This window comes from Amyelois transitella, chromosome 2, assembly GCF_032362555.1.
Source record: "Amyelois transitella isolate CPQ chromosome 2, ilAmyTran1.1, whole genome shotgun sequence".
NCBI classification, from domain to species: domain Eukaryota; kingdom Metazoa; phylum Arthropoda; class Insecta; order Lepidoptera; family Pyralidae; genus Amyelois; species Amyelois transitella.
In genome coordinates, this window is record NC_083505.1 from 11,100,748 (window position 1) to 11,118,316 (window position 17,569).

Sequence of the window (17,569 nt, forward strand, 5' to 3'; positions counted from 1 at the left end):
TTTACTGATCTTTGTCACGAATGAACGTAATGAATGAAATGAGGAAATGAAAGAACGAAACGTATGAATGAATTGAATAATAGGGATGACCTTTGGAAGGCCCACGGGATGATCTCTGGCTCGGATTTTAGATCATGGTGATCGCGTTTAATAAATGTGACCCACGTCGTTATAAGGAGGGTCATTATATTATATTGTTATATTTATATGTCACAATAAGTTACTCAGACCTGATATAATCAATTGGTGCGACTGGTTCATGCAATAGTAAATACTCATAGAATTCTTTCTTGAGGATTTTTCTACTTAATGGGCTAGTAACCTGTCACTATTTGAATCACTCATACTTAGCCACACAGCTGATGGTGTTAAGGGTTCTTCTTGCTTCACGGTAGAAATGGTCGACCCGCTTTTTCAGGGGCGTATTCGTGAGCACTCCTATTCTCTAATACGTATGATATTAGCGGTATTTAACCACGCACTTTATTTTGGCTTTATTTTTGTAATTATTAGTGGAGTGGTCATTAGTGGTCAATCGGCGTCCATAATTTTTCTCAGCCACTGAATTTGAATTTTCTACGGCAGTATTAGTAAGCCGTCGGGTGTTATTGCCCTCCGGAGAAAACGCGCATGTCACGTTATTGTTGTGCGGAAGGAAAAAGGGACAAGAACAATAAAAACAAAGCGGCACGTTTAGCTGAAGTAGCCTTTCAGTCTTTTCAAGACTGTTGGCTAAACCGTGAGGGATAAAGACGTGATTATATGAATCTGGACTATGTATAATGATGAATGATGAATTCAATAAATAATGTAATATCTATAATTTTGTATAATGTATAGTACGGGTTATCATTTATGGGAACAAAAGGGATAATATTGTTATAACTCAACAAATGTCCCTAGTCCTCGTACCTACGTAACAAATGAAAACAAAAAATACGTTAAGCACTTTTATTATGTAAGTAACATCTAGATATGTATTTCCATTTTCAGTTTGCTTTTATTGCTTCTCTAGATGTTAATTTCTCAGGAATAGTATTCTGCAACAAAATAAATAATTTTTCATTTTATTGTTATTGTACGAAAAACTTTATGATAAGTAATAGGAGCCAAGTCCAGTTCTCTTTAAAAAAAACTGAAACATTGCAAAAACCTATAACAAGTTAAAGAATAGATAACTTATTCCAACCCTTAAATGTTGTATGTAGCAGACTTGCTGGTACTGATGAATAAGGGCGAACGCTTCTTCAGCAACAGCTAGTTGATGATGCTGCCAAGCCAATACCGCCAGGCAAGCCCATAATGTCTCGTCTTCGACTGTTCGGCATAACTGTAAATAAAAATAAGTAGGTACTTCACATATGATGTTTAAAACTGTTCTTCGCTAGATACCTGTGCGCAGTTACGCTTTTCAATTAAAACTATAGAAATAAAACTTAATTTTGGATACAGAGACTAAAAAACGTTATGTCATAACTAAAAAAATCTACCTGCAAAGCAGCATCCCACATGTTCGCTGCAACATGCTTTAGAAGTTTTTCTGGGAATGCCGCCAATGATACATGTAACAGCGAGCCGTTGCCTCGACACACTCTTACAATGCCATCCTCAACACACACCACAGTAGGGTTGCGCCCAAGATCTCTGCAGTTTTAGGAAAAAAAAATTGTACATACATACATAAAGTCATGTCTATATCCCTTGCGGGGTAGACAGAGCCAATAGTCCCGAAAAGACTGAATGGCCACATTCAGCTACTCGGCTTAATGATGGAATTGGGATCCAAATAGTGACAGGTTGCTAACCCATCGCCTAAAAAAAGAATCACAAGTATGTAAGCCTATCCCTTAGTCGCATTTTACGACATCCATGGGAAAGAAATGGAGTGGTCCTATTCTTTTTTTGTTTTGGTGCCGGGAACCACATGGCACGGCAAAAAATTGTAATATGGAACATTAAAAACTACTTTAGCTTCAAATAAAAAAATAACCTATAGACACAACATAAATATTAATAATATAAACATAAAGAACTCCCCAAAAAGTTTACCTTGACCGGCTGTTTAAAGCGACTTGCATTATACAGGTGCACAAATTACCATAATATTAGAACACTATGCGGACCCGGCTGGTGGCCGGCAACACCGTGCTGCCTACTCGTCGTTTGAACCGTAGGATAATCAGGTAAAATTTTACCCCCTATGTTTTTTTTTAATTATTTGGAACAAGAATCAGATTGGTACTGAGTTCCCCCTTTTAAAATTTAACGCAATTTACCAAACACTCAAAATTAAATCAATGTTTACGTGATTTCCTTGGTAAGGGTGGTCAAAGCAAGCCAGTCTGGCTGAGTGGCGGCACGAGAACAACACCATGCCACGATGTTATTTGCTCTTAAACCCACTAGCAGCTCAGTTTCGTTACTCCAGGCAATACTTAGGATTTGGGAACCTATAAAGAAAAAACAAGTGGAATAATATCTACAACTGAACGTCAAGTCCTCAATATTTCAATAGGTATTCGAAGTTACCGATAATTTTTTACTTCTGTATGATTTCTTACCTAGTTTCATAAATTTAGGCTTGGATTCTTTTACCGTAACCACGTATAAGTCTCTGTTGTAATCAAGAAGTGCCAGTTGCCTTTCATTTATAGGTCCAGACTGGCTTAGTGCAATAGTGGATACAGTCATCTTGTGTGTCAACTTTGTCACCGTATTATCTGTAGAGCTCCGGACTATGAGCCCAGTTGGTAAATCAAAGACATGGACAACTAAAAGTTACAAGAATATTGTTATTCTTACAAATTTGTAATAAAATTAAGAAGTAATAAACTTTTAATTGAACGAGAAAATTACTAGATCGTCCGCGACTAAAAAAAATAGTACCTATGTCATAAAAAATTTTTGTGTCTTTCGAAGCCATCTTCCAATATAAAAAATAATACATTTTTTTTTGTAAATTAAAGTACTGATTCAGTCTCTTTCTTAGCCGTTTTCTTTATTTTATGCCCAACTATCATAGTTTAAATAAGAAAACTGGACAAATTGGACATTCAGCCTTTGTCAAATTACTCACGTTTTCGGTCAGCTTGGTCGATTGCAGCCAAAGCATCAGGTCCAAGTGATATAGCAGCACGGCCTAAAGCTTCGGGACGCGCTCCCCAACGAGGGCTTGCAAGCAATCGTCCCATGTAACTGTATACTGACAGACCAGCTCTTTCTACCACACACAGACATCTAGAAATAATTTAATATTGTTTGCAGATACAAAATTAACACAAATCAAATAAAAAATTAAAGTTATCAAAATAGTTAAAGACGACAAACGATTAAACTCCAACTATGTTATTGAATTTCTCGTATTGAGTGATTACTATTCATTTAAGAAAACATTTATTAAAACTATATTATTTAAATATTAGGGCCTACCTTTCTGAAAGCAAGATCATAGTAATAGTTCCCTCTTTCAAATCAAATGTTATTGGTGTATTCCACGAGCTGAGCTTGTGTATGAAACACTGTTTCACAGTAGCTGTAACTAGATGATTGAAACCTAAAGCAATCTGAATTACTCGGTCAGGATAATCAAGTTGATCGTTCTGCTCGGTTATGATGTCTCTAATGGATATCACTTTACGTCCAGTTTGGGTACACGCATAATTCTTCCATGTGTATTCTCTGTAATTTAACAAAAACTTTTAAATACGTAGGTTTCTAAAAAATTTTACAAAGAAAAGGGTAAGGTAAAATTCTTTGATGCATGTGTGGATGTAGCAGCAGAAAACTAATTATTATGCAGGGATCGTAGGTACCAAGTGAAAAGAGGTAGTCTCTGCTTACCCCTCCGGGAAAAGGGTGTAATTTATATGTGTATGTGTGTGTGTAATTTTATGTGCTAACTTTTATCAGTATTTCTTTTATTGACTAAAAAGTGTATCGTAATAACTATAATTGTTGTTCAAACGGTAATGTAAAAACAAAATGAGATAACCTGTCGATGATATGAGCAAACATGACATGTCCGTTGGCACAGGCTGCTGCTAATTGAGTACCTTCTGAAGACCATGCAATACTGTAAATGCTTCCAGTGGTCGGACGTTCCAAACAATGAGACCACTAAAACGCAAGCAGGCTAAAATTAGTATCAATTAGTAACTATAATAATACTAGCTATTACCAAGCAATGATAACAGAAAGTGAAGTTTTGGTCTAAAATCAAGTAAAAACTGGGAAAACATAATCATCACACTACTTATAAGTACAAGGGCAGACGATACATACTCCATTAGCATTACACAATCGTATTAGATTGAAGCTTCCAATGACGTAAAGATCTCCAGCAGGTGACCAGCTTACACTTGTTATTGGTTGATCATGTTTAACGCTAACTGATATTTGCTGACCAAATGTATCCCATATCTGTGAAAAAGTTAGAAAAAATTTACCTAAAATTTTAAAAAATTATTTGCGAAAATGAAAAAACGATTCGCACCTTGGAGTACCCGTCTTCAGATCCAGATAGAATAAGATTATTATTGGCATTCCATGCTACACAGAGTATTAAATTTTCATGCGCCTTCCACTGAAAAAAATTATAATATATTTTAAGGCTATAAATTAAAAAAAAGTTGTGAATTTGTAAAAATGTAAATATGTGTTCCTACTTTATGAAAAGAAATTTTAACGTAAACATAATTAATAATTTAAAAATAAACGTCGCAACTCACTTTAGTGATTTTAGAATTTGAATTCAGTTGTTTAATGATAAGATAGTTCCCTTTGGTGTACAAAATAGCAGTGCTGTCAGGGCTCCAAACAGCACTATAGCAAGGTATATCTGACTGGACAATAGTAGTTCTCAAGAGGCCGTTGCGAGACCATACTTTGACAAAACCATCTTCACCAGCTAAAAATGATAAGTAAAATTAAAAAATAGTTTCGTTGAAGGCTTCCTATCCCAATTAATATTTTGAATGCGAAAATAAGTTTAGTTATGTGTTTATTAACCCTTCACGGCCGTAAATAAATTCAGTAGATGACCCGTGAATCACGGGTCATCTACTGAATTTATCTACTTAAATATCAAGTACTTATCAATTAAGGTTCAGAAGAAGGACATATAGTACTTTTCATTCCAGTAAAAACTATAGTTCCTGTGACTTTTGCGATGTATTCATTTTCTGGTGGCGTTTAATACGTCACTTTTTGTAGGTAAGGTTTAATTCTTTGTTTTTAGTAGGTGGTGCGTGCTAATTTCGTCGCTTTTTTGTTACATGGCATTACATTTAAATTCGACGCTTTTTGTAGATGGCGTTAAATCTACGCGAGCAAAGCTGCAGGTAAGAGCTATTATTCTATAAAACAATTCACCTGTCAATAAACCAGCTCCGTCTGGGCTCCACTGAGATGTAAGACAAGCACCTTGATGAGCATTCACGCTCTTCTCTATCCTTCCATTATGGTTCACTATATGAAATCTGTTGTATAACATAATTAACAGATTATATAACATAACTCAGAAAAACTTAGGTTAAAATTATTTGGTAACATCTGAAATAAATAAGTAGGTATATACCAATATTTATTGATATGAGGAAAACTCTTGAATATAACAAGATATACTATGGTTAACTTTGGATTACTGTATACTTACTTTCCATCTGCTGTCGATATTAAAATGACATCATGCTGGTGTTTACTTCCACCAACGTTTATTTTCGGGAACAAGTTCATGCCCGTAGGATAAAAGTCTTCGGCAAATGTTGTGATCTGTATACATTCACTGTTTACTAAATTCCATTTTAGAAGTTTGTGATCATCGCTGAAAACAATTTTTCTTTTATATTATTTGATTTTTAGTCAATTTTCTTATTACATGGAGTAAGTACCGTTTCTCCACAGTTTGATAGCTAGTCCACTTCCCATAGAATTTACAGTTACGACTTTCGGGATAAGGGCTAATACATTAACCACGAAGAACAGAGGGAGACCAATAACATACAATATTATATTAGGTATGTTATTTTAATATTAGATATGGTGGACCCATACCTATCTAATATTAAAATAACATCAAAAAACATTTATCAAAATATCATACGTCTGTCGAAATGCTCGAAAATGTCATCTCAATTTTATTCTTAATAATTCGATATTACCACCTACTTTGAATTAACATCTATATTGATGAATGTATAAGGAAAATCAGTATAGGCAAGGACAAGCAATACAAGGCTACCTCTGTAAGATGATTACCGAATTGGGACACACTGAATGATATGGCTGGGGAACCTATTTGTCGGATATTGTAATTTTTTGCATAATTTAGGTTTATAAAAAGAATAGGACCACTCCATCTCGTTCCCATGGATGTCATAAAAGGATAGGCTTATTAACTTAGGATTCTTCTTTTAGGCGATGGGTTAGCAACCTGCTCACTATTTGAATCTTAATTCTATTATTAAGCCAAACGGCTGAATGTAGCCTATCAGTCTCTTCAAACTGTTGGCATGTGTGTATTTTAGGTTTATGAGAGGAAATAAAAGGAGCGTGGGTTTGTCGTCTCCATTAAAATAGAGTGATAACATTCTTTTTAGTCCCCATGTTAATTTCAGAATGTTTTCTCAGATCGGAAATGCATAGAGTATAAAAGTGCTTATCGGTAAGTCGTAACAAAGCCATTTAGTGCACATCGGTGGAACTAAAACGTTGTCAATACATAGTTGCGGGCCCACCCCTAATAAGTGGTAAGAGACGAATAAGATTTCGCTGTCAGTATATATCTTCCCACCTGGCTAATTAATCAAACTAAATATCTGATACATTGTTCAAAATGAAATGATTTATTTCGCTTTGAATGAGTCTTATAGAGAAAATATGTACCGAATATATGTTTTGAAAAATATATATCGTTTAAGTAGATTCCAGTAAAGTAGTCGCTTGCTTACCCACAAGAAAACACATCTTCGGTATTGTTCCAATTAACGCTTACCACAACTCCGACATGCTTTGGTTCTTTAAGAGAAGATATTTTCAATTTCATTGTAATTCGTCACAATTATTGTTTGAAGATTTTCCTCTTTGTTTACATGGGGATTCCATGGTTACAATCGATTTATCGTATTAGAGAAAGTCAGTCACTTTCAACTTTCCGCGCGTCACTAGTCAAGTCAAAGTAATTGTCAACAACACACTTTCGTTCACTGTAGAAAGCAATAACAAATCGTTCATTCAACTTAAAAATAACGGTTGTCATTGTCAATCTCTTGACAGTAGCGTGCCCAGATGACATTGATCGATATCAAGTCAAATTATATGTAAAAAAGAAATAGGTCATCATTCACTTCACATGTTGTTCAGTTCACAATCTCACATGTTTTTGATTTAAATTTGTTTTAATCTCACCGTTTCCGTTAAATAAACATTTTTAGGACACCATCATTTTTTAGAATCTAAGTAATCATGTCGGATGAGCTGGACCTAAGCAGTGATGAAGAAACTTTTGAAGAAGACGACTGGCAGGAGATGGAAACAAGTAATACCATGGTAAAATGTTTATTTTGTTGCGACCTTTTTCCGAGTGTCGAGGAAGGAATAAAGCATTGCGAGACAGGACACAACTTTAATTTGAATACTTTGAAATCGAAGTTCAACATGGATTGTTATTCATACATTAAACTGATCAATTACATCAAAACACATAACCCCAATCCAGAGGACATTATGAATACACCTAAACCTCTTTGGGACAGTGAAAGGTACATGAAGCCAGTTGACGACGAGGTAGATGACTGGTTAATGTTTGATTTTGATACTGTTGTTTGTAATCCTAGTTCGCCATTGACATATCATGCCAATGTTGAGAATGGCTTGGTCACCCTCACACAAGCTCACTTCAGCGAGCTTCAAAGAACAATTCGAAATTTATCAGAGCAGCTAAATGAAAGTAATATATATCTTGAAATGGCTAAGGATGATATAAACAAAATGCAAGAGTCAATGAAAGGCCTTGCTGATGTCGGTCAGACAAGCACCAACGCTAATGGAAATAATAATGGTAATGGCAACGCTTATACCATCAACTGTGTCTCCAAAGTACCTCTAGAAGATGATGAAGGTTACTTCAATACTTATGCACACTTTGGTATCCACTATGATATGCTCTCGGACAAAGTTCGCACAGAAAGTTATAGGGATGCAATTTTGAATAACAAAGAAACATTTAATGATAAAGTAGTATTAGACCTTGGTTGTGGAACTGGCATCCTTTCGATGTTTTGTGCTACCGCTGGAGCAAAGAAAGTTTACGCACTGGATCAGTCTGAAGTTATTTATCATGCAATGGATATCATAAGGGAAAACAATCTGCAGCATGTAATAAAAACAATAAAAGGAAGGCTAGAAAATACAAAACTTGAAGAGAAAGTTGACATTATTGTGTCTGAATGGATGGGTTACTTTTTATTGTTTGAAGGAATGTTAGACAGTGTTATTTATGCTAGAGATAATCATTTGAAACCTGGAGGATTATTGCTACCAAATAAATGTAATATAAGTTTAGTAGCAAATGGAGATACAGACACTCACAAGAAATTAATAGATTATTGGTCAGATGTATATGGATACAAAATGAACTGTATGAAGTCTGAAGTAGTACGGGAAGCGAGTGTAGACATTGTGGGGTCCAAACATATAATTTCAGAACCTTGTATTGTTAAAGAAATTGACATAAACACATGTAATACAGATGTGATGGATTTTACATCTTATTTTGAACTACCGATAACGAGAGACGGTACTCTAACATCTTTGGTTGGGTATTTTGATACATTCTTTGATTTACCTAATAGAGTATCGTTCTCAACTGGGCCTGAGACCACCCCAACTCATTGGAAGCAAACTGTATTTTATTTCAAGGACTGTAAGGATGTAAAACAGGGTGATGTTATCAAAGGGGTGATTATATGCAATAGACAAAAAACTGACGTCAGGGCTCTGGCCGTGCAAATAAATGTTTTAGGCAAGAATCACAAGTATATATTAAGTTAGTTACTATAAGGTTAAAGTTTAATAATGATTATATGTATTTTTTTTTATTGTGCCTCTATAGATCTGTTTTAAGCTTATTGGATATATGCTATGTTTCCTGTGTTATATTGAATGTTACTAGTTGATTTCTAAGGTCTTAAAAATAATAAAATGCGCCTTTAACCCACTAAACAACCCTATTTAAAAGCTAAAATACAGTGGGGCACATAGAAAGCTTACTTTTACATCTAATGGTTCCTAATTTTTATTTAGGTAGACCTTGTCTCTCATGGCACACGTATGTGGCTAGCATTGCACGCGCGACGTCTATTTTATCGCGCGATGAACTATTGTGATTTCGCTTTTTATTATGACGTGAAACGAGATAGCGGTAGTTTTTAGTGCGATACGATACGATACATCGTCCCGCATGCCATGATAGCTCTGCAGGAATTAGATATTTTATATTTTTATGCTCATCACTGTTGTAAATTTTTTGGGTATATTATTTACCTATATTATATGTTATGAAAATATTACTCTGAACAGTTGTGTTGCATGACAAAATCCTTGCTATTGATGTATTTCCAGTTGCCCCATGAAGGTTTTGAATATCTAAATTGTGTCATCTTTTTATTTGCCTAAATAAAAGAAATGAACAGTCAGCTTAATATTAAGAATGTTTATTTGCCAGTTGCACTGGTGGACACTGGTAATTTCCATATAAACTCTGGTGGCAACTTGAAATTATTCAATTTAGCCTGGAAAGAAGGACAGGACAGGGACAGGTTTTTACCCTCTTAACTAATGTCTGTGTGGAGTCAAAATCTTTGTGTGAATATCTAGTCAGATTTCCCTGACTGAAATTCCGCCCATGAGCATACTATGAAAATTACTTTCGAAGCTAAATTGAATTTTTGACTCCAATAACTTCGATAACACAGGAAAACGTAAATACTTATGCGAAATTTAATCAAGGCCACCTTTTGTGTATAATCAGTTTCAATAAAGAAACGATTCTAAAATGTTAGTCAAAATCATGACCTCACTATTGTCGTCTATACTCACACACGGCGGTACTGCGTGCAAAAAACAACAGCTGTTGATATAATTGTAAAAATTTTGTTTCGCGTGGTGATTATGTCCGTACAATGTTTTTTTCTTTTTTAACAAATACTTATTCTAGCCTAATATTGTTTACCCAAGTAGGTTTATTCAATATACAGAAATTAATTATTTAATGTGTATAGAAAAGAAGAAAATATTTTTACTCAACAAACACTTTGCTAACCCTACGATCTGTCGCTGCAACTACATGACGCCATTTTAGATTCATTCCTTTATTGAAACGAAATATAGGTATATCCCCAATTTAAAAATATTTTTTTATGTTACCATCAATTCTTTAATAAAAGGCATGTTCTACGAAAATGTTTATTTTATTTTACATATAATTTACACATACCTAAAGGTGTTATTTTTATTTACATTATAGAAAGAGAAAACAATTACCACAACGTGAGATTTCATGTAAAGGGATATTTAGACAATAAATATATGTATCTTATAAATCTATAGGTATAATTTTGATCAAGGCTGATTTTCAAAGGATTATGGCTAGGATTAGTCAATATAAAGATGTTTTCGTAATGTATTTACATATTATACGTTAACATTACCGAGATAAGAATTTTAATTCTATTGTTTGATTTAAAGTGCGTTGTTAAATTAAAATAAAACGCTATTCGAAAAAAAGCAGCAATGCTTTAAAAAAAATTGACATTTTATTTTGTGGATAATGGAGAGATTTGTATGGCAGCCCCAGGGGTGTCCTCCAGGGGTTGGATTTCCATTTTCATACGATGTTCTTTTGGTATGCTGAAATTGCCAATATCCGAATACATGTTGTATAGTTATTTATTAATTAATTATTATAACATTGGTATTTTCTTGCTAAAGTTCAATTTATATTTTCAGATTAAATATTATATTGAATCTACTCGTACTCATGTTCTTAATGATAAACTAACTTATGTAAGCAAATTAAAAAAAGTTAACCTTAATTAGATATATTAAATGCAAATTAATGTAACATTTTGTGTGGGTACACCCTATACTCGACTATTTTGACTATAAAAAAAGTATGTGAATTTATAAGTACGTTTTCATTTTAGCAACAAAATACCTTTTTTTATTAGAATTATAATCGGCAAGTAAGTATTATATGAAAAAAGCAGAATAGTGATCGGTATTGTATTGTATTATGTACCTACTTACGTTTAATATCATTTACGTCCATTTGATTTCTATATGATGACAACAATTATAAATCTATTCGAAGGGGAATATTTCTCAACAATACTTGAACTGAACAAAAATGGAAGTGGAATGTTACGTTTATTTTTTAATATATACGTTAAAAGCGAATATTAAATATTTTTAAAAGAAGATTTATAATTTATCTACAAATTAGTATTTTTCAGAAGGATAATAAGTTATTACTGGATGTAAAATATTTTCAAATTCGTTATGGATATACTTAAAATTCGGGAATATATATTCCTGTAAATAAGCAATTTATGTCGTAGGTTGGTAGGTATACATCTATATGTAGCTCCAAGCGAATTTACAAAAACAACGACCAATCCACAATTAAATATTATGTCCATAAGGCTCAGTATTCTAATTACTACATGTTCATAAAGCTATATACCCAATCAAAATGGCATCGACTACAACTATAAATCGATTATTTTTAAACAATGAGTCGATACACTAAATGCACAATATACATAATTATTTATTAATAAAATCTATTATAATTTAAATAGATGATAAATATATAAAAAGTTCTATTGTTAATTTCTACAATAAGCGTCACCAGTTGGAGTTATCCTAATCTTACTATCCCTGAAATAATAGTAGGTACCTAACATTATCATGATTATGGTTTTTGATTTGATATTGAATGAGAATGGTCCCATGTACCTACAAGGAAATAGGCCTCTGATATAATATCGAATGCTCGTTCGAATTTGTTAAATTGAGGTTATTCTCTGCTTCTTTCTTTTGGCCATCTTTATAAATTTAAATTTCAAAGATATGGATTCCTGGTAAATACATATATTAATCTATCAGAAGGACGGTACAATTAGGTTAGGTCCTTCACAAATCTTTTCACTTATAATTTTTATTTCTCCTGCTTATACTCAGACTACTTTCAATTTCCAACCATCAGTCTACGCGAAGGTACTATTTTCAGCTAGGGTTACTAAATATTACCTACTTTGTGCTAACTTGTAAAGGTTTGATCTCGCATTGGCTCTGAACTGAAGTTTTAAGATTTTAATTTCCTTAATACCTATTTTCGGCTGTAAGAAAGCGCTAGAAATAAAAGGTCAATACCTACTAAAAATATGATTTTAGTTCCGTAAATCATTAATTTAAAACTTGAAAAACTTTTTACCTACTAAAACATTTTTTTGATTAATACCTACCTGATAAATTAGAAGCAGGTAAGTATTTATAATAATGTTTTTGGAAACAAAATATAATATTAGTCTAAAATATTAAGTGAATCAAAACTAAAATTAATTAATATTGTGAAAATAATATCTGAAATAATTTTTTTTGTAGTGTCAAGCGTAAATTTATAATATTGACTTAAAATTTACGATATTAGTTGTCCTGTAGGTATATTAAATCAAATATATAAATAGGCTTCCCTAAAACTTCAGTTTCCGAAAATAAACTTAGACAGAATACAGTAACCCTAGATTTAGCAGTAATAAGACCGAGTTCGAACAAGTGACTCAAATGTTTTTCTTATATATTTAGATACTTAAATAAATTTTTGCTAAATACACATTTTGTAAATATAGCCAATTGTGTTATAAACTTTGTAACATGGTTTCCACTAACTATAATAGGTACAATATTCTAACTACTTATAAGTATATCTAGAATTTGAGATGCATTTAGAAAATAATTTCAGTTAAGTAAATAACATTTGGTCAGAAATATCAAGACTCCAATTTAATCGGAAACATTAAAATTAATAAGCGTATTTTTCATATGGGTTAAATTTATTCTAATATTTAAGCTACGTATTAGATAAGTAGTTCGTATGCATTCTACCCGTCCCTTTTCGGTCCACACTATTTAGTATATTGTTGACCTTCCAAAATTATTATTTTAGTCCTTTAAAGTTTACAATTATCTGTCTTATGTAATCCTTTATATTAAAGCCCCTAGGAAGGCTTATTTTAATTGTTTTTACTGCTTACAGTGCAGAAGTTGAACAAGCAGTTGTCAGAAGTACCATGCTATCCTGCAATTTCAAGGTAACGAGATTACTTAGGTATTAATTTCTCAGACCAAAGTTTTATTGGGACGCGTTGATAGAATGTTTAATATTTGTCTATATTTATTTAAGGTGTTTTCCTTAGAAGAGAAGTGCACATGATATTAAGATATATTTTGTTTGCTCCGTAACCAGCGTTCATAGAGAAATACTTACAATATTAGCACTTAAAATCTAAAAGAATCAGTACTTTGTACAAATGAGTATGTTTAGATACAAAGGTACTTTCGCTGCACAATCGGCCCATATTATAATTAAGTACAACATTAATAAATTATTACACATATTTTTTAAGATAAAATTGTCACACATAACTTTTGTGACCGATCGCACTTTGCAATAATAAGGATGCAGAAGCAGTTACTTATTAACACTAGGGATTTCATATTTAGAATAATATTTTTAATTTGGCGTTATAAATTTATTAAAAAAAAGAGACATTCGAATTCTCATTGTATCGAACGATAACTTGTTATCGATTGAGTGTGAAACGCCAAATTCCAAAATAGGACCTTAGTGTGTTTTTCATATATTTGGGCTATGATCGTGTAATAATTCAATTATACTATTAATATAAATTAATATATATTCAATAAAAACATTCATGTTGCTTGAGCACTTACAGACAAGTTAATGTTGTTAACAGCTCTATGTTATCTAGTATTTAAAAAAATACTTATTTTTCTGTTTAATATTACATTTTAGTAGGTACGACTTTGAGTGTAAAAATTAAATTACATATTTATGTTAAGTATGTAAAATCCACATAATTTGGAATAATATTAGTCCTGAGTATCTACCTATTATTCAGATTCCTGTTGCATATTCATCATATTCCTGTAGGTATATCAAATTGTGTTTTCTTTTTGTAATATATTATAATATTAAGTTTAAATTAATTTTTAAGAATTATAATTTAACTCAAATATAGGTACGTATAAAAATGGGTTGCTTTATGCCTATAATTTCAATAATCACTTTTAATATTTTTAACCTAATTACGCAAATTAGTAATTTAAATCGCCTGTAAGTATTCAAAGCAAATAATTAAACGACAAATGATCAATAACCTTAATCTAGAAGGCGAACCACGCGGTTGCCCTTTCGAAATTTGCTCACTATGTCGTCTTCCACATAGAGATTTATACAAGTCAAGCTTTGTGCTATCGAGTCGTATTTTGTGCGTCGATACATCATTCATAGCAATTCTATATTACGCTGAAATAACATATTCCATTATCCAATTTCTTGAAGGCCAAGAGGTAGGTATTCTACACCATGATCATCTTTGCACGGAATTGTTTATGAGAGCAAAACAAGTAGGTATGCAGGAATCGTGGCAAGTAAAAAGGTGTGAAAACGTATCCCTCCGGAAAAAGCAGGGTTATTATTTGTATGTATATCATAAAAGACGCAAAACGTAATTAAATTACTTACCTATATCTAGGTACCGGCTTTGGTATTGACCATGTCAATTTAGGTAGTTATATTGATGGACTCATTATTTTCTTGGAAAGTGTCAAAAGACAAATCGAATAAATGACAGTTGCTGAGAACGACTAATGTGATCATATTTTGGTGTTTTCATACCATATCAAAATTTTCATGTCACCTCAGCATAAAGCTGTCATAATCATAGCTGTTACTACTTATTTTTATAATCCAGTATAAACTTATCCCATTTTATATAGACTGCTATTGTAATTCTATCATAATTATAATATAATTTCATTGTCTGCGAATAACTTGCGACTTTCTAGTTACTGTAATTGTAAATGACAAACATTCTACTTTGAAAGGGATAAGTCTGTTTTGAGACTTGAAAATAACAATTAGTTAATAGTTTCTAACAAAGATATCATTTGTTAATTTTTAAAGATTCTTCTTCAAATGTCCAAAGTCGGTTCATAAAGAAATTAACGTGACTCTTTTTATTAAGCAAAGTTGTTTCTTAGTGTCACTTTAGAAGTCCCTTATAGCCCCTAAAAAGCGAACGCACAATTAGCTCCTCCTTAGCAAGGAATAAAATACATTGTAACAGCTAGTTTTAACACTATTTACAAGGGTGGCCATATATTATTCTTCTGTTGTCGGTGGCGCAGCATTTTCTTCCTCTTGCTTAGCTCTGGCCTCGGCGTCTGGAATTGGAATGATCAAATTCAGCTAAGCAGTCTTGGTTTTATTCGAAAAGAAAAGGGTTAGAACAAAAGGGGATTTGAGATTCAAATAATAAAAGGTCCATCGCCTATAAGAAGAATCCTAAGTTTATAAGCCTTTCCTTCAATGAGTTGATTCAATTTGAGCGTCATAGATGTATTTTTAATCTGTGCGTGCATACTTATAAAAATGTCAAACTATTGTCACTGATATAGCTAACATCGGGTACATGTCTTGTTTGAATTTGTGGCATATTTGCCTACTACCCACCTTTTGTGGCCTGTTCCTTCCAAATTTTCTTATTGTCACTTAGGCACGCAATCCATGGCTTTCTTATCTTGAACTTACTGCTCTCTGTTCCTGAAATAACAGCCAAAATTATTTATGTGTATCTTTTTGGAAAATACACATACATACATAAATTTACAGGTACTTTTACACACATCAAAATCATATTTATTTATTTATTTAAACTTTATTGCACAAAAAACAAAAATGTACAAAAGGCGGACTTAATGCCGTTTGGCATTCTCTACCAGTCAACCAGCTGACCAAACAGAAAAAAAAACTTGTTAAATTTCATTTCAAAATTTACTTTCAGTTACACATTTGAGAAATTTTAAAGAATACCTACCAACTTAAAGTGTCACAAATCTCAGGTTTTACGTGTGTAAATCTCACTCACGTGAAATCTCTGACTTCAGTAAGTGGTTATTTAACACACCTAGAATTCTTTAGAAATCAATGAAGAGTCGAAGGAGTTTCACTAATAAATAAATCCTGGCCCATACAAAAAGTGACCTACTGACCTGAAGTTTCTTCATTTATTGGCTCGTGTCCAGCGGTGCTCGTCGAGTTTTTCGAGCTGGAATGCAGAGGCCCCAGTATACACTCGAGCATGTCAGCGCAAACTCCCATACTCGGCTCTACGATGAATTCTATGAAACCAATCTGAGATTCGGCGACCAGCGTGTTGTTTCTATCACAGAGGGGGCTGAAAGGGAGCCCCAGGTCCCGTTCCTTGTCCCCTTGAAGAAAGAATTCGTCTAAGAGGCTCATTGTCCAACGGTGGTGTAGATCCCACCTCTGAAATTTGTAGGAATGATTGTATTAGTTGATGTAGAAAAAAAAATGTGATTGAGTTTGTATATACATAAGAGGTCCATTATATTTGTCAATTTTTTTTTAGTGTTTATATTATCATATCTTGCAAGTACCTACTTATTTCAGTTATCAGTAATTAGACCTTTGATACCTGAAATAAATGCACCAACCAAATAAAAGTTATTAAATGGATATAATGTAAAATTTTCTAAAGACGTTTTGTACAGCAGTTACGGCAATCAAAACGTAGGGAAATCAATGCTTGGTAAGGATATTATTGACAAAATTATTTGTAATATTCATTTAAGTTTCTATTATTATTGGCCGTGTGGTTCCCGGCACCAATAGAAAAAAGAATAGGACCACTCCATCTCTCTGCCATGGATGTCGTAAAAGGCGACTAAGGCTTAGCTTAGACGTAGGCTTGTAAACTTGGGATTCTTCTTTTAGGCGACGGGCTAGCAATCTGTCACTATTTGAATATCAATTCTATCTTAAAGCCAAATAGCTGAACGTGGCCTATCAGCCTTTTCAAAACTGTTGGCTACGTCTACCCCGCAAGGGATGTAGACGTGATTATATGTATGTATATATTAAATTTTCTACGAGTGTAGAGAAGTGAATATATTAGTTTTATTATCACCTTAGCAGGATGCGATATATCACAGCAATGGAGCACCAATGAGGCGGCCTTAGACTTGTCTACGGTCGGCTCTGCGAGGGACAGCAGAGACCTCATGTTCTTCAGCTGCTGAAAGTGGAACGACATATCTGTGGCCAGCACCATGTCTATCACCAGGGTCCTGAACTCGCGGAACTCATCCCTGGAGAGATTCTGCAGGATGTTGCATTCTTCGTCGCGCAAGAGTCTGGAAAATATCAAGAACAAATTGAAGAATTCCTCCTCCTCAGTCGTTT

At 33.2% G+C, this 17,569-nt stretch overlaps 2 protein-coding genes across 4 annotated transcripts; one reads left to right on the forward strand and one right to left on the reverse strand.

Annotated features, from left to right (window-relative positions):
* Positions 1-943: 943 nt before the first annotated feature.
* Positions 944-14,909, reverse strand: LOC106143652 (intraflagellar transport protein 80 homolog). Of its 3 annotated transcripts, none has more exons than XM_060945272.1 (14): positions 14,828-14,909; positions 5,654-5,821; positions 5,371-5,477; positions 4,728-4,906; positions 4,493-4,582; positions 4,282-4,419; positions 3,992-4,116; positions 3,430-3,678; positions 3,077-3,237; positions 2,562-2,771; positions 2,306-2,450; positions 1,491-1,644; positions 1,190-1,330; positions 944-1,040 (listed from the first exon to the last, which is right to left on the reverse strand). In XM_060945272.1, exons 2-14 carry the CDS (start codon positions 5,731-5,733, stop codon positions 990-992), a joined length of 1,830 nt encoding a protein of 609 aa, XP_060801255.1. In that variant the 5' UTR covers positions 5,734-5,821; positions 14,828-14,909; the 3' UTR covers positions 944-989. The 3 variants fall into 3 exon arrangements, with proteins under 3 accessions (XP_060801255.1, XP_013201238.2, XP_013201237.2); XM_013345784.2 differs by lacking the exon at positions 14,828-14,909 and adding an exon at positions 6,992-7,147; XM_013345783.2 differs by lacking the exon at positions 14,828-14,909 and adding an exon at positions 6,948-7,147.
* LOC106129050 (protein arginine N-methyltransferase 1) lies at positions 7,338-10,453 on the forward strand. Its single transcript, XM_013327486.2, has one exon. The coding sequence runs from the start codon at positions 7,462-7,464 to the stop codon at positions 9,046-9,048; it is 1,587 nt and encodes a 528-aa protein (XP_013182940.1). The 5' UTR covers positions 7,338-7,461; the 3' UTR covers positions 9,049-10,453.
* Positions 14,910-17,569: the final 2,660 nt, after the last annotated feature.

Coding starts and splice junctions, on each gene's coding strand:
- LOC106143652 (XM_013345783.2), bottom strand. CDS start 7,042: ATGAAATTGAAAATATCTTCTCTTAAAGAACCAAAGCATGTCGGAGTT. Junction 4,117..4,281: donor GATTGTGTAATGCTAATGGA/GTATGTATCGTC, acceptor CTTGCGTTTTAG/TGGTCTCATTGTTTGGAACG. Junction 3,679..3,991: donor TTTGCTCATATCATCGACAG/GTTATCTCATTT, acceptor GTTAAATTACAG/AGAATACACATGGAAGAATT.
- LOC106129050 (XM_013327486.2), top strand. CDS start 7,462: ATGTCGGATGAGCTGGACCTAAGCAGTGATGAAGAAACTTTTGAAGAA.